Source organism: Scatophagus argus, chromosome 21 (assembly GCF_020382885.2).
Source record: "Scatophagus argus isolate fScaArg1 chromosome 21, fScaArg1.pri, whole genome shotgun sequence".
Classification (NCBI taxonomy): domain Eukaryota; kingdom Metazoa; phylum Chordata; class Actinopteri; family Scatophagidae; genus Scatophagus; species Scatophagus argus.
Window position 1 is genome coordinate 15,776,682 of NC_058513.1, and position 20,748 is coordinate 15,797,429.

A 20,748-nucleotide genomic window follows, 5' to 3' on the forward strand; every position below is an offset into this window, starting at 1 on the left:
CCATACTACTCAATAAAATTTTGTATGTTTCGGTTAGAGACCTGTATACTGTGCTGATAATGATTTAATCAGAAAAAGATTTACATGCAGAAAAGTGAAAAATCAGGCTATACTTGCACTTATTGGAACATTATTTCTGTTTTGACAGAGCTGCATTGGTTGCTGTTGTCCTCACCACTGATTTGCATTGCAGGATGTTAATGCCAGCATAGTGTCCAGTATACTTTCATATTGTTAATATTTCCCTTGAAATACACCATATAGACAAAAGTATTGAAACACCTGATCATTACACCAAAAGGGACTTTAATGACTTTGCATTCTAAACACACAGACAGCTTTGTAGCCCTAACAGCTTCCACTCTCCTGGAAAAGCTTTCCACAAGAGTTTGTGTTTCTGTGGGAATTTGTGCCCATTCATGCAGTAGAGCATTTGTGAGGTCACACACTGATGTTGGACCAAAAGGCCTGGTTCACAATCTCCGTTCCAGTTCATCCCAAAGGTGTTGGATGGGGTTGAGGTCAGGACTCTGTGTGGGCCAGTCAAGTTCTTCCACACCAAACTCATCCAACCATGTCTTTATGGAGCTTTGCTTTGTGCACTGGGACACAGTCATGCTGGAATAGAAAACAAACAAACTGTTGCCACAAAGCTGGAAGCATAGCATTGTCCAAAATGTCTTGGTATGCTGAAGCATTAAGATTTCCCTTCACTGGAAGTCAGGGGCCGAGCCCAAACCCTGAGAAACAGCCAAATAAAGAGATGTGGATACTCTTGGCTATACAGTGTAGCATGTACTTCCTACCCCACAGTCCAGAGTGTCATTAACCTTTTCATCCAACTCCTAATTCCGCAAGAAAATAAACGAGCACATTTCGCAAAATGCTGAACTATTCCTTTAAATTTCCTACCGCGGTCTGCTTTTTCGCCCACCCGTTTGAAGATCTTATTTCATTGCCATTTGTCCCGGACTGATGGCTTGGGAGCCCCACCAAGTTGAAGTTCTTGCCTTTTGTTCCGTGTTGTGGATAAATGGGACCGTGTCCCTTTAAACCGCAGCAGGAGGTGGTGCTCTCAGGCGGGGGAGGGGAGGGGAGAGGAGGGGAGAGGAGGACAGGGGGAGGGCCCGCTTTGTCCGCCACACAGATGCAAAGTAAACGGACATTGGAGCACTATCTAGGGGACTGTCCTACTTCTCCCGCGGAGGAAACTAAACCGACTTTAGTTGCTGTCCTCCCGTGTTTGCGGAAAGTTGTGTGGAATAATAACCGGAAACTTCCTCGTGGCTCGGGTCGTGAAGAAAGGTAACATTACGACTCCACAGAGTTGAGTGAACCTTAACGTCCTGCTGTGTTACAGTTGTTTAAGTTGTGCGTGTGGCGACTTCAGGTAAATATTGGACTGTGGCTTGAGTGTCTGATAGATTTATTACTCGGTGGGGTCAGGCAACAGATGAAAGTTGAAGGAAAGCCAGCGGTGTGAAATCTGCATCTCATTTGAATGTCAAATTTGCCTGGTAGTCTGGTGGAGCTCCGGGCTGTCCCCTTTTGGAGGGATGGACCCCATCAGCCCACCGAAGACTAGAAAAACATAAGGACAACACTTTGAAAGTCACCACTTCCGTTTTACAGGAAATATCATCATGTGCTTTTACAGTTTTATTCTTCGTTTCCAAATACTGTTCTCCTTATTTTGCCTTATCTGCAGCCAAATCTCTTAAATCCGCAGAAACTTTGCTTTTACATCCACTATAAGAAAGAATATATTTTCTAGTAATCTTGGTCATAAAGTTGTGCAGAGCTCGTCAAACTTTTTTAATGTCAAGGGGACTTCTCTATAAAGAAATGTTGTATTACTGACCCCATTAAAATGTTGGCACAGACAACCCATTCTGCAAGAAAGCTTTGTGATTTTGAAATTGTATAATTATCTGTTTTAGAGGCCCATTAGGGAGTCCACAAACTCCTGAACTCCACATCACTAATAACTTTGCTTTGTAGATACCCAGTAGTGGGATTTAGGTTGCAGAGTCTCAAATAAGTGTCCCAAATAACTGCTTCCAGCTACAGGACAGGATATGGTGTAATCAGAGAGGGCAGATGGACTGAGCAGCATTGGTTCTCTTTCCTGAGAGTTGCGTAACATTAATACTCCGCTGTAGGAACGCGAAACACTGTAAAATATCTGGGAATCCACCAAGAGCTTAACAAACTGCAGGCCACTTTGCTTCATCCTTCACTCCCAAATTTGTCCGCCTTCCCACATCATTAGGGAGGTGTTCCTGTTTGTGTGTACAGACCTGGCACTTGCATCTCACGGTCATCATGCCTGATGAGCTGGGTAATGTGCTCAAGGATTGCCACTGTGGCCTGGCCTCATTCATCATGCTCTGATTGGAGGCTATATAGTGTGTGCTTGACTTTAACTACAGTGGCCATAAAGTCTGAGGGCCTGTTTTATGACATCATTTTCATTATTCCGAGCTCATCGTCGGCAATCAGCCCGTCTTTCTCGTTAAACTGCCAGTTTGGACAAAATGGGAGGACATATTGTCTCGTGGGCTTGGCCTTAGTGTTGCCTTTGTATGACTGTTGCCCTCTGACCCCTCCTCCAACACACACACACACAAACACAACCACACCCTAACAACAGCCCTAAGGTCAGTCAGTATTTGTCACTTAGCTTGATGAACCATTTACCCGACTGCTGTAACAGCAGCTCTCTGGTATCAGAAATGAGGCAGTTGGGGAGGGAAATGCTTAACTGGTACACCTTGAAGTTGACTGGAGAGATTATGGCCAAGGCCAGACTCTGCCTGATTACCTTCACGCCAGCAGTACCACTTTTCCAAGTCTCCTCTTGCTTTTCTGTGTCTTTTTTCAGTGACGAGAGTGGTGCATTATCTCTTCAGGCCTTTCAGCTCCTCATTGTGCAGCTTCTCCAGAGCTGCCAGGCAGATATCTCTCCATCAAGATCTATTGTGTGCACTGCAGAATCAGAAGGGAGGGCAAGCGTGTGTGTCTGTGTGTGTGTCTGATCTATGACTGTGCTTTTTTTGTAATGGAGGCTATTTCAGTTTGCTCTGGAGGATACTGCTGCTGCGTAGTGAGGAAGCTGGCTACCTGCCCGAATCTGACTGCGCTGAGGTCATTACAGGAGGGCGTGCATGAGTGGGAGTTGGAGGGGGGAGGGCTGTACGACTCATTTGCACTCTGTTTCTTGTGATAACCGTAACTTTGGGCAGTTTCACACAATTCACACAATTAGTTAAAGTGAAGAGCAGCTAATTTCCTTGTGGTACGTGTCTGGGTTCCATTTTGTGTGATGGTTTAATGTGAGGAGTATAAACTTTTCACTTTCACTCATATGAGGGAAGAAATGCAGATTTGTCAGCAGGAGGCAATGTATAACGTGTTCTTGTTGCTTCCCATGCGTTTGGAAATGCAATTGCAAATTGTTTGCGGCCTCAGTAATCCACCCACCGTTATCCCATGCTCCATAGGCATCCGGCAGGGACAACATGGCCTGCATAAAAGGTCAGTTAGTTGGAGGGGGGGACAAATTGTGAGCATGTTTTGGGAGCATTGGACATAGTTTGTTTTTTAGGAAAACATTATTATGGTGTCTACAGAAACAGCACAAACAGGGAAACCTGCCTGAAAAAATTGATCAACTTTGAGTCAAATTCAAAACGGTAGCTGTGATTTATAATTTCTGTGAAGTATTAATCGCTTCAAAAGTGACAGATATGTGATTTTTTTTTTCAGCTGTTGATACTGGAAAGCGTTGAGGCTCATGTTGAACTCCCTGTGGAGAGTTGCTTTGCCTCAGACAATTACAGGATTCGCCCCACCTGCAAAGAAAGCAGCGAGGCCTTTGAACTTTGAAGGGAAATCGTGCTGAGGATGCTCGAGTCATCTTTGATTGTTGGCTTTATAGGGAAGCAAAATCCAACCCCCTGTCAACATCTTCAGGCTTTTTTCACAAGTATATTTAACTTTGATCTTACAACAACGGAGACAAATTAACCAGAAATCCATCAATCAGTATCAGGAAAGCCTTTGTGGCTTGTGTTGTCTTAGAACAAACATTAGGGAGTGATTTTCTTCCCCTTGTTTGATTTGAAAGTTTTTTTTTGGATTAGATTAACCAGCAATACACACAATACAATACACACAACAAGAAGTAAAATTTAGGTAGCAGCTTAAAACATAAACAGAAGCTTAATTTGATTTGAGTTTTTCCTCTCCTGTTAATCATCTTGTGATCTTTTGATTTGACCACTGATTTAGTCAACAAATGCTTTATGTACATTATATTCTCAAAAGTTTATCTAATTTATTTTTTAAACAGGATATCTGTTTCAAAAGGTCTTATTTTGTAACTCCACAATCGAAGTGATGGATAGTTCAGCTGGCTCTGCGGGCATTCAGAGGACCGTATCCCTGTTACTCAGAGAGAACCCCTCGCTTGTGACACAGTGACTCCACGGTGCCTTTACCATCCCATTTAACTACAATAAATCGTAGCTCTTCTCTGAAAAATGGGCCTCTTTCGGTTTTTCTTTTGTGCAGCAACCCGCATGCACCTGCCACTCAGTTGCTCAGTCGATGTGGTTCTCGTCACTGTGGTGGAAAAATAACCAGCTCAACAGGAATTACTTTTCTGTGAGGAGTCATTTCAGAAAACACCATCCACAGTTTGACTTCCAAGCATGTGCTTTAGAATAACATATTACGTAATACTCTCAAAGATGTACTGTATGTTTATAGCACAGCATTGTCACTCTTGCAGCACTTGTTATTGTTTATTTTTTGAGCTGTTCTTTTAAAAGCAGTAAAACCAGTTGGGATGATTATCGCGCCTGAGGTAAAGGCAGCTCCAGGTGAGCCGAAAGTGGCCGGGTTGGAGGGTTGTTCTCATGTTGAGAATGTTTCACAACATCCTGTCTGGTTCTGTTTTGTTCAAGGACACCACAGAACAACATTTCCATCATCAGCTGGCACACCTGTCCAACTCACATTCTCTGGAATCCTCTCTTATTACAGCTGCGTGATCGCATGAACATGTGTCGTACGTGCTTTTTTAGGTTTAGGTGTAAAATTGGTGAATTGCCTCTTTAAAGTTTTTCTGTTGGAGCATAATAGGAAGGCTGTAGAAAGTTGAAACCAGAAAATCTTTTGTTGCACTTACCGTTTGAAGTTCATAACAACACAGCTGCTGGTGTGTATTTATAACTGGTTTATCAGCTGGATTGTGTAAATGAAATGATTTTGCTCCATCAGCTCTGTTCTCTGTCGCAGCACTACTGGCTCCTGTTCACAGTTAAACATTAGCTACATATGATTACATCAAGTTTCCCTCCTCCACCCCTAGACGCTGACTCAGTATTGCTTTTAACAGCAGGGCCGTGGTGGTGCACAACACGTTGCTCGACTGCGGCTGGCTCATATGTTGAAAACACATGACTGTTGGTGCGCAGCTGGTGTATTCTGGTGCAGGCTTTGGCCTGTTTACAGTCCAGTGAACTCTCATTGTTTGCGGCTCTCTTTGGACACTGAAACAGGTGGTTTCCCTCCCGACCGTATACTGAAAACACAAAAGAAGGCTGTTGGTCGAACCGGTCACCTCTGTGCCAACCAGATTACAAATTCATGCCGGGAAATGAGCTCAGGAGATTGGAACAGTCACATGAACTATTGTGGGCTCTTATCATGACTGTCTGATGATCCTGTGAGAATAGTTGGTTTCCTTCTGTACAAAGACTCACACATCCTCCTGTCCGAGCCTCCAGAGGACAGTTCCAGGTCAGCAGTCCTGTTCTGTGAATATACTGTTGTGAAAGGTTAAAATACCTTGATAGATAAGCATCTCAGGCCTTTGTCTCTTTGTATTAAATGAATGTGAATCAGCAGTGGGAATCCTTCATGTGGGTCACCTCTAAGCCCAGTTTGTGTGTGTTTTATCTGTTTTTCCTTCATAGGTGCTTGCGTGTGATTCAGGTGTGCCAAAAGGGTTTGGTTCCCGTCTTCCTCTGTACTGCTTTGTGTTTTGTTCTTTGTCCTGTATTGTACTTAGTGTGACATTGCTGGTTCCTCTGGTTACAGAGAAATTTTCTCTTGGGAACCAACGGGGCGCGAGTGTGTGAACGTGTTTGGTTTTGCGCTGTATGTTTGTGACCGAGGGAGAAGAGACTAACTTTCCCTGACGACCCTCGAACCTGTTTACAGCAGTTTGAGCTCGAGCCGTTGATGGACTTCAGACTTACTGCTCACACGAACACGCAGACACACACAGAGTTCATACACATGTAAACATGGCCACAACAGGCCCCCTCTTAATGAAAACCTTGTGCTCTCCTGGAAACAAACAGTTTCCAGGAAGTCAAAGTTTTTGTCAAAGTCAAAGTTTTTGCTTCACTGCCAAATCAAAGGGGAAAACCAACTCAAAGGAAGACGGATTCTGGTAAGATGACACTGATGATACTTCAGAGGCTTTCCTGACATAATCAGGTGTTGAGTCCCAGAAGGCTTTGGCAGTTTTATCATCTTGCCAGCAGTTCTTCAGGTTTCAGATGAGCCGTGTGTTCTGTGATGTGGAGTTGTGGCCTTTATGTTGTCAGTTGTAATCTGCTGTTCTTGTTGTTTTTGTGGGATTACGACTAATATTTGTTGATGATTTGTTGATTTGTTGTTGATTTGTACATACTGCACATTCTCTTAACGATATTAAAGTGAAAAATCAGCCATTGCTCACATTTGAGAAGCTGTAAAGAGAATGTTTTGATATGCTTTATAAACTTTTAAACTACTTACTTGATTATCAAACGTTACAAACTGACTAGTTGTTTCACTTCTAGTCTTACGGCTCATTTGACTGAAATGATATGAACTTAGCTGCTGTGTGCGTATTTGATTATTGTGTGAGGGGAGCTGAGCTGAATCCAGAGCTCACTGAGAGGGAGAGCTCAGTCTTAATGTGCTTTAGGAAGCATTTCAACACACACACTCTCACTCACAGCACTAACCAGTTCACAGTGGATGTAGGTAAATCAAGCAAGGATGCAATTATGTTAACTATGTGCTAAGTTTGCAGGAGCTCCAGTCTTTGTCCCTGTCCTGCTTCTGGGATTTTTCAGCTTGTCCACTGTTGCGAACTGTGTGTTCTCTCTTGTTAGCGAGTGTTTTGTTGTCTGTGTGCTGTTATGTGTCATTAAAGTTAACACCATGGGTGTTTATTAACTCAACTTGTCGGTCAGGGCTTGGAGCCTGAGGCCTTTCCAGCCGGTTTGTGTGTTTGACTTCAGTGGGGAGGCTGCTGATAAAAAGCCGTTGAGAAGTTAACACAGTGCAGCCGACGGTCACTTATCATCCACTCACTGAGAAGCCTCCTGCTGACTTCACCAATGTTGCTATGTGTGTGTGAGTGTGTGCTGTTTTTGTAAAGGCTGGACATTGTCACACTGACACTGGCTTATCTTTTTAGTGATTTGGCATATATTGCTTCCCCCCAAGGACTCATTCTGTGCAGTTTGTTAGTGCCTTTTACCCTCTTTTCTCTCCTTGGAGAAAAAGCAGCCAATTTGCCCACAAAACTCTTTGAGCTTATTAACTATACTGCAAGTCATTTGTGCAGTAATAGAGCATTTTGTATTCCCTCTCTGTTTTTTTTAGCCCAATCCTCAGTAGAAATCCTGCTTTTTATTATTGTCCAGCAGCTTATTGGACGGTGAATTCAACCATTTGGCTCAATTCCTGCTCTCTGCTATCAGGCGCGAATGCTGTCTATTTGTCAGAGACTGATGGGGTGAATTTCAGTGATTAATTAGACATGCACTCTCATGTGCCTGCACTCACACACACAGAATACAGTACAATCCCACCACTGTGGGTGTAATGAGGGTTTGGGTACATTTCATGCAGGACACACTGAAAGAACGGCTGTCGCTGCACTGGCATGAGTCAATCCAATGTGGTGACGCCCTCCACCGCCTCTTTGAGGGCGTGTTTCTCGTCAGAGCCTCCATCTGTGCCTTTCCCTTTTTTGTGAAATTCCCTGTGGCCTCGTTGCGTCACATGGGAAATGTTGTGCCCCTTCGCATTTTTATTCAGCATATTATTCATACATCGAGAGGAGGGACATTTTTCCCAAAAACAAACTCTCAAGAGATTTGTTTTGTGCAATGGCTTGTTCTGTAATCAAGAAACGTGTTCATTATTTATTTCTTTGTTTTTTGTCCAGCCTTTTCACTCTCTGGCTGGAGTGCATTATCGCAGCCCACCCAGTAACTGACTGAACGGTTTGTCCAACTATGCAGGAGCCACAGCTTGATAAAGGGCCTTTTGACAGAGAAATCATTTGGAAGCCTGTTGTCTGCCTCTAGATATCAGGATTTAAAAAGATAAAATAAATAAATAAGTAGAAATCACTAAACATAGTCCCGTGGTGATTGCTTTGCTGGGTGTGCTGGGGTCACAATAGGGCCCTGGGCAACATGCCAAAGACAATAGGAAATGGATTTTGGAGTCAGACAGGAGGAGGGCTGGCTGGTGGGGCAATGGGAGGTTGGTTTATGTTTTTTGGGATGGATGGAGGTGTGCAGTTTTCTGTCCTGGGCTCCCGTCACTCAGTGCAGAGGGCCGGTTCAGGCATGCTGGTTTTATTTGCTCATGTTGAACACACTGCCCTTAATCCACCAGTGGTTTTCTTACTGCCTGTGTGGCATTGGGGCCCTGGAGGCTGATACACTACAGTTTACACACACACACACACACACACACACACACATACAGAGGGCCTGTAGTATTTGGGTGGCAGTCCTGCTGATGTAGGTATATTTTCTTGGCCACAATCTTTGAAATTGTCTTCCAAAGCCTGTTGTCAGGCCTCTGCACATACTTGCAGGGTGATGAGAACACCTCACTTCTGTCTGTGCATGTCCAACCTGTTGCATATTTCAGTTTTCTTTATGCTGCCATATCACAATTGTCTTTAAATCTAGTGATGAAAACCCTATTTGAATATTTGGTCACATTTCAACAAATGACATGGGATGCTTCTCTTGCTGGCACTGTGTTATGTAAGGTTGGCAACACCCATATGGCCCCTCTAATTATGACATTTTCAGCATGTTTGCATGTCGCTGCAAACAGACTGACTAAGTTATTAATGCTTTAGATTGCGGTGTTTAATAGCATCCATATGTTATGTGAGGAAAGGGCTGTTGACACTGAACATTTAGCTAATGAAGGAGGCCCTGGAGAGATTTCATAACCATTGTGTTAAGCCTTAAGGTCTATTATACATGTCAATAGCATTTCATTTTCATTTAAAAGCATCTTTAAGAATCTAAGAAGAGAAATCAGTACTTACTTAAGAAGCTTTTTCTAAAACTTTAACCACATGGCACATCTTCAGCAGAAGATAATACATGTCAATAATTTATTGATTAGAAATAATATACTCAGCAGTGGAGGACTGTGAGTTGTGTTTGGAGATGCGGTTAAATGCTAGTAAAATGTTGGCTTAATAGTTCCAATTTCAAGAATGAGAATTTGGCCTCCTGCATCTGTTTGCTGTCTCCTCCTTTTTTACTCCTCTTTTGCTGCATTAGTGCAACACCTAAATACAAACTACAAGGCAACTTCTGGTCAAAAACACCGCAGTTCATTTGTCATTAGCATAAATGATGAATTTAATTTACAAAACAAACCTGGCCATGACAACTGTAATGGGACGTTAGGCAGCTCTAGAACCCCGTCTCCATTTAAATGCTGTGTCATTTTAAATGCCCTCAGTTGTTCCGGTTTTGTGTTCGACCTTTAGAGTATTTCTCATGTCGATTTGTCACAGCTGAATCAGGTCAGCACAGGAGGAGCAGCGCTAATGTTAATGGAGTGCTAAACAGGTGACTACAGAGCAGTCCAGGTGTGTTAGTTCTGTTTACAGTGGGATCATACTTTAATAGTTACACCTATGGCTATGCTCCTGGTGGTGAGGCCGGATCCCTTTGTCTATGTCTGTCTGCAAGATATTCCTGCTGTTTGTCACACAGGGTTAGCCTTGGGGCTGTGTGAGCAGATATGAAGTCGAACGGGAGGAACTGGTTTCCTCTGCTGCAGAAAAACAAAAGATATTTTGCTGCACATTTTTTTAGACCTTCTTCCGTTTCACTTTCCAGGTGTTATGCAAAGGAAGGCTGAGTTTTTATACTACAGAAACTGTGTATTTCTTCACCTGGTATCTGTGTGGTGAGTCAAGGACAATAAGTAGACGTGTGACTGGGGGGAGACTTTGAGGTGTGTGGAAAAACACAGCGAAGTGACATGGAGGCTTCGCTAATGAGCTCACACCAAGGCTACAACTAAATGATGTGAGGTGGAAGAGGACTCATATATAGTTGATGAGGTCTCCTAATTCCCTCTTTTTTGGCACATTTCCAACATATTTAATAACGATAGTAATTTCTCTGCAGCCTTTGGGTTTAGGTACAGACAACAGGTCTCACAGAATGAGATGAGTAAGACAAAATTAAATCAGTTTTATAGATTGTGTAAATTACATCCTAAGTAAATAAATAGGAAACTGATGGTTTGACCGTATCCGTGTTTGTTATTTCAGTGTTTTTGACACCTTCATCCTCCCCTCCCACCGTGGGAATCAGATGTTTGGGCTGGAGGTTGTGGGCCTCGCAAAGTAGAGCCAAATGAAGTTTGCCGACCTTCTTTGTCAGAGTTGAGAACTTTTCATTCTTATGCAACTTCATTGATTAATCGATTAGCAGTGTCATAGGCGGTTTGGGCTGGCTCGTATATTCATTTACATATCAATGTTGCTGACAATAGGGTTCAACAATGGAGGAGATTCTGGCTAGATCAAGGTCAAACAAAGCAGACGATTTCTTACTGCTCAGACAGAAGGAGTGGCTGTGTTGAACATTATGTCTTAAAGGGACAGGTTACCCTAAAATCAAAAATTTTGTAGTGCTGTTTATCCATCTAGATTATTTTTGGTGTGAGCCTTCTGAACTCGACAAGTCAGCAAAACAATCTAGATCGATAAGATGGATAAATAGCACTGCAGGTAATAGGAAAAACTTGGATATTTGATTGTGGTGTTTAAAAATATACATCTGATGACTATCTAAACCTGTTCATGTTGTTTACAGTTTTCTGACATGCTACCAACATTTTTGTGTCTGTGTCACTGTCATTGGTAGGAGGTTGAGAGCATAGTTTTTATTATTATACTCTATGTAATGAAATCTCCCTTTTTATATTCTAGAGAAATCAAGTTAACCTGCCAGATAGTAGTTGGGGTCCCATATTTGTTGTGTAATTACCCTTTACTTGACTCCTTGTAACTTTGCACGGATGCTTCCACCTTGTTAATAAATGATAAAGTCTTTCCCTGTCTTGCTTTTAAAAAATTTAAATGTCGTCAAAAACTACTGCAGTCAGTGTGTCCCTTCTGTTTTTAGTTGAAAGTAGTCGAACTGCGATTGGACAAGCAGCCCAAGCCTCTTTCACCGTGTTCGCTGGGTCGAAGGAGAGAGAGTGGCGTGGGATAGCTGAGGACTGCATGGCGCCTGTGATCCGCGGGATTACAAGAGTGAGACTGAGCGCTGATGAGCATGCTGGTTGTTATGATGTCATTCTGCATGCATCAGAGTCTGCCAGTGACATAAGATGCTCTTAATCATTCATGGCCCTGTCACCACTTGTCTCAGTTTGAGCTGGAGTCATGTGGCACTTTGAGTGCTCGGTTACATAAAGGCTTTGCCACTGGCTGGCACGACGACTGAATAGTTCCCAACTAAAGCAAACCAGATAATACTTATTACCTCTTTGGGCATATTTCAAGCTCTAACTCAAACATGTTAAGCTTTATTTGTGTGCTTTGGTGTTTATATTGGCAGCTTTGTCCTCTTGCTAAAGCCATGCATTATGAGCCTGTAAAAAGAGGGCTGAGAGGGAATTTTGCCCCAAGCTGAACTGAGAATATTTATGGTATGGAGCATACAGGCTAGACTGGAATTCCTCTTCATCAAGTTGACTTTGGCACAATGCATGAACAAGCGCAGAGCTGAGACAATATGTTTTTCTATTTGTCTAGACACTGACCTGAAAGACCTTTCTTACCTTCATTTATTTATGAGTGGATCATTACTCGTCCTACAGTCACAGAATAACTTCATTTCAGTCTGTTCTTTATCTCCCTGCCCACCAAAATAAATAAACATATGTTTCAGTAAGATCAAGTGGTGGAATAGTCCACTCAGTCCTGTGCATGCAAAGGTCTTGAGGGTTTTGACACATTAGACTAACACTTGAAGACTGGAAACCACTGAAACAGAAATCGTGTTCCGCTTTGCCTGACAGTTCGACACTACTAATTTTCCAAAATTGAAAGAAAAGTAGCCCAAAAATCACATTCGAATGTTATTTTTTTTTCTCTTCATAAGAATTGTGATAATCTGTCAATAAAAAGCATAAATATTGAGGCAGATATTCCTTCAAGGATAGATATATAAAAGAAAAGAAAAGACTGTAGAAAGGCTATGAAATATATAGAGGTATAAAGTTAATTGGAATGCCAAACACTGATTTGGTGAAAGCCTGCATAGATTTTCCAAAAACAACTGAAGAAAATATGCATGAGGTATTTCTAATATTAAGGAACATTTAACACAACTACAGTTTTATATGCAGGACATGACAGCACACTGGTTTCTGGAATGTTATTTTGAAACAGCAGAATGCACAACACTGCCACTCTTCATGATTTATCTTTTAAATAGTACTGAAAGGCTAGACCTGAATATGACAGGACTGCCTGCAGGCTGTACTTCATCTTTTGTCATGCCCACAATAATGGGGTCTTGATGATCCTGGGGTGAGGGCGGGGGGGGGTTGAAACTTCTCCGCATGAAACACCAAAGGGGTCCCAAAAGACATAAGATGGGCCATTTCCTAGAATGACTTAAGGTGTGAGGTTTGCACCTTTTGATATTTGAGCACCCACTGACATAGTTTATGCTAAGGTTGAATGTCTCCAAGTGACGAGACACATCAAAAGCATTTCCCTTCAGCTACAGCACTGTGGCGATTGTCTTATTGCCCTGCATGTGGCCACCAGGAAGGGCTAATCCATCTGAATGATCTCTCCATGTAGGGTCTAAAATCTTTCTCTCTCTGTCTCTGGCCAGCTTGGAGACATTAAGCTAGCTTGGTAGCCCATGCTCAGCTGTGACGTTGTCATAGAGAAAAACCAAACTGTGGTCAGCGGGGAGTGACATATCAGTTGATGAGTTGTCCTGACTGGTCAGTCACCCATTCAGCAGACCTTTTGTGTGGCATATAGTACTTGGCTACAGCACAAAGTAATAAAGGGTTTAGCCAATGATAGATCGTACTGCATTAAATCTAACCACTTTGAGTCAGCTCAGCAGGAATTCACTGGCATTTATTTGCGCCACAGTATAATCTCATAATTTGGCACCCAGTTGCTGTTTAAATGGCTTTCGTAAGAGTAAGGCCATCCCAGTTGTCATGTACAAGGTTGTGAACTTGAACTCAAATGGCTTTTTAAAGTACTGTTGTTAATACTATTTCTATTTGTCTGGCCTCCTTTTGTGCCATCTGTGTTGTTGCGAGGACAGTTTCCCATTAGCATCACCAGAACAACTGAAGAAGTCTTGTATGAAGTTGTTGAATATAGACGATGAAACCTTGGCAATGGAAGTTCAGTTCTCTTTGGGGATGATCTCTTTTGAAAGAGGGGCGAACAAAGAGACAGCACCAGCTTTTATCATCCATCAAACCCCCCTCTGTTCCCTCTAGTGCTACAGTTGCCTTTCCGATTGAATGGGCTCTTGTCAGAGATGCAAATGTTTTCATGGGTGACGTTGCTTTGGAATATTGTTGAGTGAAGTCCCCATTCATTCACAGAGGGGGATAAGCATACAAGGCCTGGAGCGTGGGCTTCAGCTCCAGTTTGAAAGCACTAGGAATGATGGGATTGCTGTCTGGCTAAAACAATTGAAACTCTTGTTAATTTTCAGCCACACATAGAGCTAGTGAACTGTGGCTGGAACATAAGTGGGTGTTCAAACCTCTCTGCCACTCAATTCTGCTTTAAGATCAGGTTACAGTGCTTGAGTCACGGGTGACTTACGTATAGTTTGGTCTAAGTGCTGAAATGAGCCATATCATCAGCTTACTGAGTCAAAGATAATCAGCTAAGTACAGGATCAAACTGACCTATGTTAAATCAAGAGCACAATTTTCCCCACATGAAAAGGGGCTTTAATCTGTGACTTGCCCTTGCCAGAATTGATAGTCAAATGCACTGAATGTTCCCCATTGACGTGTGTTCAGCAGCAGAACAAAATATTCTGTTAGGGGTGCTCAGATGTCGCATTCAAGGCTAAAGAGAGGAATTCCAAAATTGAGAGAGTGGTGGAAACATTTTATCTATCGACGACAGGAGGGTTAGCACAGTTTGTAGCAGATCTGCATGTTCTGAGCTATGCTGTAAGTTGATCCATCCATGCTGAAGAAATGCTGTTCCACTTTTTTCGTTTTTTTTGCCTCTTCCTTCTTTTATTCCTGCCAGCTTGAACTGCTCGGGGTCCCAGTATCCTGTATCATGGTGGTTATGTAACAGTCAGAGGCCCTAAATGGGAACTAAAGCACAGCAGTGACAGCGGGTACTGCAGCCAATTGAAAACCAAATGCAACAGCAGCCTATTAGAGTTCTTAAAAGGAGATTAAAAATGAACCAGAACAATTGCACCAGCACATTTCTTCATTGGGGGTATTATGATTGGTTTTATGTAAGGTGAAGGTGCTGTGAACTTTGTACCAGAAAGCTTTTCTTCATCGTTACATAACACCCTCACAGACTTTGCTAGTTTAGATCCGTTCAAGTGAGGCTTCATTTTGAAGCTCTGGCAGCCAAAGTTTCTGTACTTGATGCAGATCTGGACCAAGTAAATTATTTGACAGTGGGTGATTTAAAGCACTATGAGGATTTAAATCATTTAAAGCACTATTTTACATTTTCATGTGAATAGGATGGTGTCTGTTAATAATTGCATGTTTCGACTTTGACTGCCAAGGTGCATAGTGAGGTCTGGTTTATATAAGTGCTGATGTGGCTTTAATGATCTCTGTTCTTCTTTGCAGGGTTATCCAACAGTAAGATGAAACCAGAGCTGGAGGACCAGAATGGCTGCACACTTTAAACACCTGGAATTCTACTTTCTTTGACAACATCTCACACATTTGCCAAAGGACCCTGGAAGGAACTCTCCTGAACGCCTGAAACCTAGTTTCATTTCTTCCTGTGGATTATAAATAAGAGACTGCCATCATGCCTATTCTCAAGCAATTGGTGAACAACTCTAACCAGTCGAAGCGGCGGTCCCGGGCTGACCTGACCGCAGAGATGATCAGTGCTCCGTTGGGGGACTTCCGCCACACCATGCATGTTGGCAGGGGAGGAGATGCCTTTGGGGACACTTCATTCCTTAGCACCCGATCAGGGGAACCTCCCAAGGAGCCAGACACAAAGCATGGCTCCCCAGGTGCCAAACCAGGGTTGCTGTCTCGCACCTTCAGAAGCAGCAAGCGCTCTCAGTCTGTAAACCGAGGGGACAAGTATGAGTACAATATGATGGCGCCTTCTGGTGGTGCCTCTAGCTATGTGAAAACCGCCATATCCCTGCCCTACCTAAACGATGAGGATACTAACAGAGGACACCAATTGCCGAAGAGCGTTTCCTCAAGCCCAATGAAAAGGCTGACGGAGACTGAAAACAAGCCGGTAAATGGAGCAGCAGCGATGGCAACATTGGATCCGGAGTTCGACGAGCGTAATTTTGGTGAACTTACAGATTTGCCTCCGTCCATGCCTAAGGGAGGAGGAATGAAGCACGCAGAGTCTATGATGTCCTTCCACGTTGACTTGGGACCTTCCATGCTCGGGGACATCTTGAGTGTGATGGAAAAGAAAGGCTGGGAGGAGGACGATCTCGGCTACGAAGAAGGCAAGGGTAGCGAGGGCCGTGCATCACCCTTACCCATTCCCCACATCGATGATGATGTGGAAGAGCAGGCCCCTGCAAGGCCACCTCGCAGCATGTACCAGCAAAAGGCCATGGTGGATCCCTATACTCCAGAGCTACACACCAGGAACAACCACCACAACCTGGATAGCTGCTCTGTGTCCAGCTCCGGCTCAGCCATTGAGGAGAAGCCTCAGTACCACCTCCAGGACGGCGACACGGACAGTGCAAAATACAGTTCGCCACGTGGGGAGGATGACAGAGATTTCACCTTCATGGATGATGACGATGATGATGAGATCCGAGTGTAGGCTAAATTGGTACCACTGCCATGAGACACTAATTGAGAAGACCAAGTGTTGGGAGGCTATCACAAGCTGGGAAAGGCAAGGGAGGGAGTTGGAGGCAGGGCCACATCTGCTTTAAGCTTGTTGTAGATCAATCTAATCTCTGTAAACTGTTCAACATCATAAATAAAACCAATTAAGCCTTACTCACTGTGCTGTAGCAAGGAGACGTGAGCTGAGTGCAAACACACCGGCTCCCAAAGTGGAAGTCTTGAAATGTTTGGGCTGTTAATTGTTGCACATGCTTTGCAACATAAAAAACTCTGAACTCATTATTTTTGGAAAATTGTTCATTTTCAAATCACACCGGCTCCCATGTTCCAACCTTGTCCTTGTCAGAGGTGCATTAACAAAGAAAAAAAAAAAGCAAGCCATTTGTTATGAGCACCATACTCATTTTTAAGGATTAAACAGTGACCATGAGGTCAGAGAAGCGTACCCCAGCTGTCCGTCACATGAATATCACATTTGGAGTGTGATGTGTGGTGTGAGGTGAGGAGAAGGACATGCAAGGTCAGAAGTACAGCGTGGATGTATTCAACAGCTTCAGAATGAGGAAGAGAGAAAGGACAAGAAGTGAAACTCAGACTGTGTGTGGCGGTGATCATGGAGCTTCATATGCCAATGACAATGTTTTGGCACAGACACAAAATAGATAAAGTACTTATTACTTTTGTCTACATTTGACTTTTGCGGGTGGGGGGGTTCTGTCATTTTCTGCTATTTTATTTTACTTGTGTTGATGTAGATACAGTATCTGGAAGTTGGTCTACTGTTGTAGAGCCTGATGTGTTTGAGTCTGGTATTCCATTATGTTAATATCATTTTGCTGCTGTCTCACTTTGGCAAGGTCTTAATTCTTTAAATTCACAGACAGCTGTGGTATTTATTCTTTCATTTTCATAAGGGATGGATCATTCTTAATGTGCACTGTTAGGTCTTAAAAGTTGTGATTTGGGTTTTTTCTGATATGTTTAACTTCTTATAAAAACCGGTACTTCAGATTCAGCCATCTTCTTTCCATAGAAGTTTGCTACAAGGCACTTAATTATTGGACTCAAGTAGACATTGTATCGTTGATGTCACATGACTCCTGCGATCACTGCCGTGGTAAGGCAATATTAGTTGACAGTGACAAATTTAAATCTTCAGAAAGGAGGCCTTTTCTATGTGTTCTCGGTCTTATACTTTTTTAAACACAGTAGTAGCGATTGTGACTAATTATGTGTATTTCTGTGTCGTCACGTCTCACTCATCTTCCGCATGAACAAAGAGGCTGGTGGGATTGGCAGGTCAGCATAGACACTTGAGTTTGAAAGGGACTTGCTGCAGTAGAAAAGTGATTATATGAAAATGAATAGTTATGGCTCTTTCCAAAACACACCTCAACTCTCTAGACGTGTGTTCAGGCTTGTCTGTGAGGATGTAAAAACATGTACAAAGTGTTAGCAGAGCGCAGCTTCTTAATAGATGGGCATCAGGTATGTCTTGGGGCAGTGAGAGTGGCAGATATTTCCTGAAATGGCCCCCGCAAGTGATAATATTCACCTCCTCTGCACAACCCAAATCACACAGTAGGAACAGATGTTTAAATCAACCAATCATCTGGCCTTTCCCAGTCTACTCATTAAATGTGCTGGATTACTGGCCCCCAACCAGCTGGAACTGCTCCAGGAACAGCAGGGTCAGGAACATGCAGGTGGGCTCTTTCTCTGGCTTTTTTGTGTTTAGTTGACTCACTCAGTAAGCTCCACTGGGTTAAGTTCAGTTATTAAAAAAGAGGGCAGAAAAGTAGGCGTACTTTCCTCTCTGGTGTCGATGATTAATGTCTGACCTTTTTGCACTTTGTATTGGAAAACTAATTGGCATTGGTTTGTGAAAAGTGGGGGCTTTGAATTTCCTGTTATGACATTGATGCAGGGGTGTGTACGTAAAATCAGGATGCTGTGCCGTTCTGTCTTGGGTCATTTTAATGTAGTGGTACCATGTCTAAAGGTTGCAAGAAGTTCTGAAATCAAAAGCAATCTGGAGAAAATTGCAAAGTATGTTCTAACAATGTCATTGGGTAACGTTAGCAGAACGTTGGATTTTGTGTATTTTTTACCTATGTATAGATATGCAGTATGATGTGAGTCAGACCTCTTTCATATTTTGATGTAAGTGGGCCAAACTTTACTGTCTTTTGTTTTGAATGATCCATTATGGAATGTGTAGTTTGTGGATTGTTTGGGCAGCTGCAATCCTTCATGTTCATCACAAAGAAATGGACACTACAAAAGAACACAAACACTCCTTATCTGCCGTCATTTTAATCAAGTATTGTAAATATAATGTGTGCCATTGATAATTACAGTAAACAATCTGTTATCGGCAGTGTGACGAAGTGGTCATAGCCTGAGAACCAGAAGAATGTTAGTGGTTTTAACACTAAATTTAGAGTATTTGTGGCCAAATTGTATTTGCAAGTATGATTTCAAATCTTCCACCAATCTGGCAACCCAGACTGGTTGAATTTAGAAGAGGTAAATAGAGAATTATGGAAAGGTACACTAAGTTAAACTGAGATACTTTCTTGTAATTGTCTTAACTTTCTGGCATTTGTCATGTTTCTCTCTGGGAAACTCTTAAGTAGGCCAGAACAAACCATATAAAGGAATTTGCAAATACTTTCTGCCTCAGGTCTGCTTAAAAGTTTTCCGTGCCCTGACAGAAGTGGTTTTGGTGAGTGGCAAAAAAAGATAAGGACTGCAAAAAACAAGTGGCTAAAAGTTCAGCTCTAGAATGTTTTTCTTTCTTTTCTTTTATTCAGTGGCTGTAGTGTTATGCCAAGTATGTGCTGTTTTCTTTTCCTATTCCTTATTCTGGTTTTACAGTATATTAATATATTTACCTTCCTCACTTTCCTGTCTTTGGAATAACAGCTATATTTTCCAATAAAAGACAAAGCTGGTAATCTTTAACTGTGACTCAGCTGCTTTTGTTTAATCTCTAATAAGGCTGTCGCCGCAGGAGGCTGCTTCATTTTCATTCTCTTTGGCGAAGTTTATTCATATTCTGCTTCCAAAATAGGCAGAACACTGACTGAAATCTGACCTTCAAGTAGACTCAAGAATTTTTACTGAGGGAGCCGCTGAAAGAGTTCCAGCCACATCCTCAGTTTAACAAACACCCGCTTAGGGGCTGAGTTATTCTACATAAATAACCCTAAAATGAAAGATAAAAACCCTGTTGAGCAGATTCCACACAACGGGCAGGATGAGTCTTGTCAGCTAATTAAAACCCTCCGGCCTGACGTTGATCTTAACAGGCTTTAGAGCTTGGTTGATAAAACAAAAATGATTAACACATGAGGGTAAACTTTGTTTCGTGACATGCAGGTTTGACAGACAACGTATTTATTTTTGTTTTTAGATTATCCATTTCATTTTGTGCCTGTAAGGAAGGGTAAGAGGGAGCTCAAATGGTGCATTAACGATGACTTGAGAGAACATTAGATTAACTGTACAGATGGAATGCATCACAGCTTTTTTGTCTTTCTTGTTATTCAAGCATAAACCCAATTTCTCCAGCTGAAGGCCATCTGGATATGCGATGGCATGCAGTATTATCTCATTTATTCCCACACTTAACTTCATGTGTGTGTTGTCACTGGGTCTGAGCAAACACTATGCACACACACACACACACACGTCTCATGTCATTTGCGAGTTCAGTTGGTTAGAAATGCGTTTGTGAGAATGTTGCGAAGAGCATCACAGTCTCTGCTTAAGTAACCAATTTGAGCCCAAAGGGAAAAATCCAGAGTTTTGTTTTGATCATTTCTGAAAAGTTCTCCCCACTGAAAGTCTGCACAGACTGAGGTCATCCATTCGAGTAGCTTTAACTGTCTAGAAGCAATGGTGGAATGTAACTAAGTACATTTACTCAAAATATTTGTATAAGTACAATTTTGAGGTGCTTCTGTTTTATGCTACATTATACAGTACTTTAGGGGAAAATATCAGCCTACATTACTATATTGCCCTTATGTGATGAATATATCAACTTAACATAATAAGACTGTATATACAGCAGATATGATCATCTCTTCCTGTAAAATATGATGCAGTGTACAGTACAGTGACACTAACTGGAGCCAATCACCTGATGGTTGCTTTTACTTTTACTTTTAAAACTTTGAGTACATATTTCTGGTAACCTGTGATGAAAATGTTTTAAATTGCATTATTGCCTTTATTGGTAGTAAAGTATGTGAGTACTTCTTCAACGCTCTCCTAAATCACTACCAGTCCAGTCGCTCTCAAAGCTACTGACGGGTCTGGCATGTTTGG

General features: G+C 42.4%; 1 protein-coding gene across 1 annotated transcript; it reads left to right on the forward strand.

The window, feature by feature from the left end:
- The first annotated feature begins 1,150 nt into the window (after positions 1-1,150).
- On the forward strand, positions 1,151-19,377 carry cdc42ep4b (CDC42 effector protein (Rho GTPase binding) 4b). The gene is made up of 2 exons (XM_046376703.1): positions 1,151-1,305; positions 15,190-19,377. The coding sequence occupies exon 2, from the start codon at positions 15,377-15,379 to the stop codon at positions 16,379-16,381; it is 1,005 nt and encodes a 334-aa protein (XP_046232659.1). The 5' UTR covers positions 1,151-1,305; positions 15,190-15,376; the 3' UTR covers positions 16,382-19,377.
- Positions 19,378-20,748: the final 1,371 nt, after the last annotated feature.

What these genes read in the sequence shown, in the direction of transcription:
- cdc42ep4b (XM_046376703.1), top strand. Translation starts at nt 15,377, where the DNA reads ATGCCTATTCTCAAGCAATTGGTGAACAACTCTAACCAGTCGAAGCGG.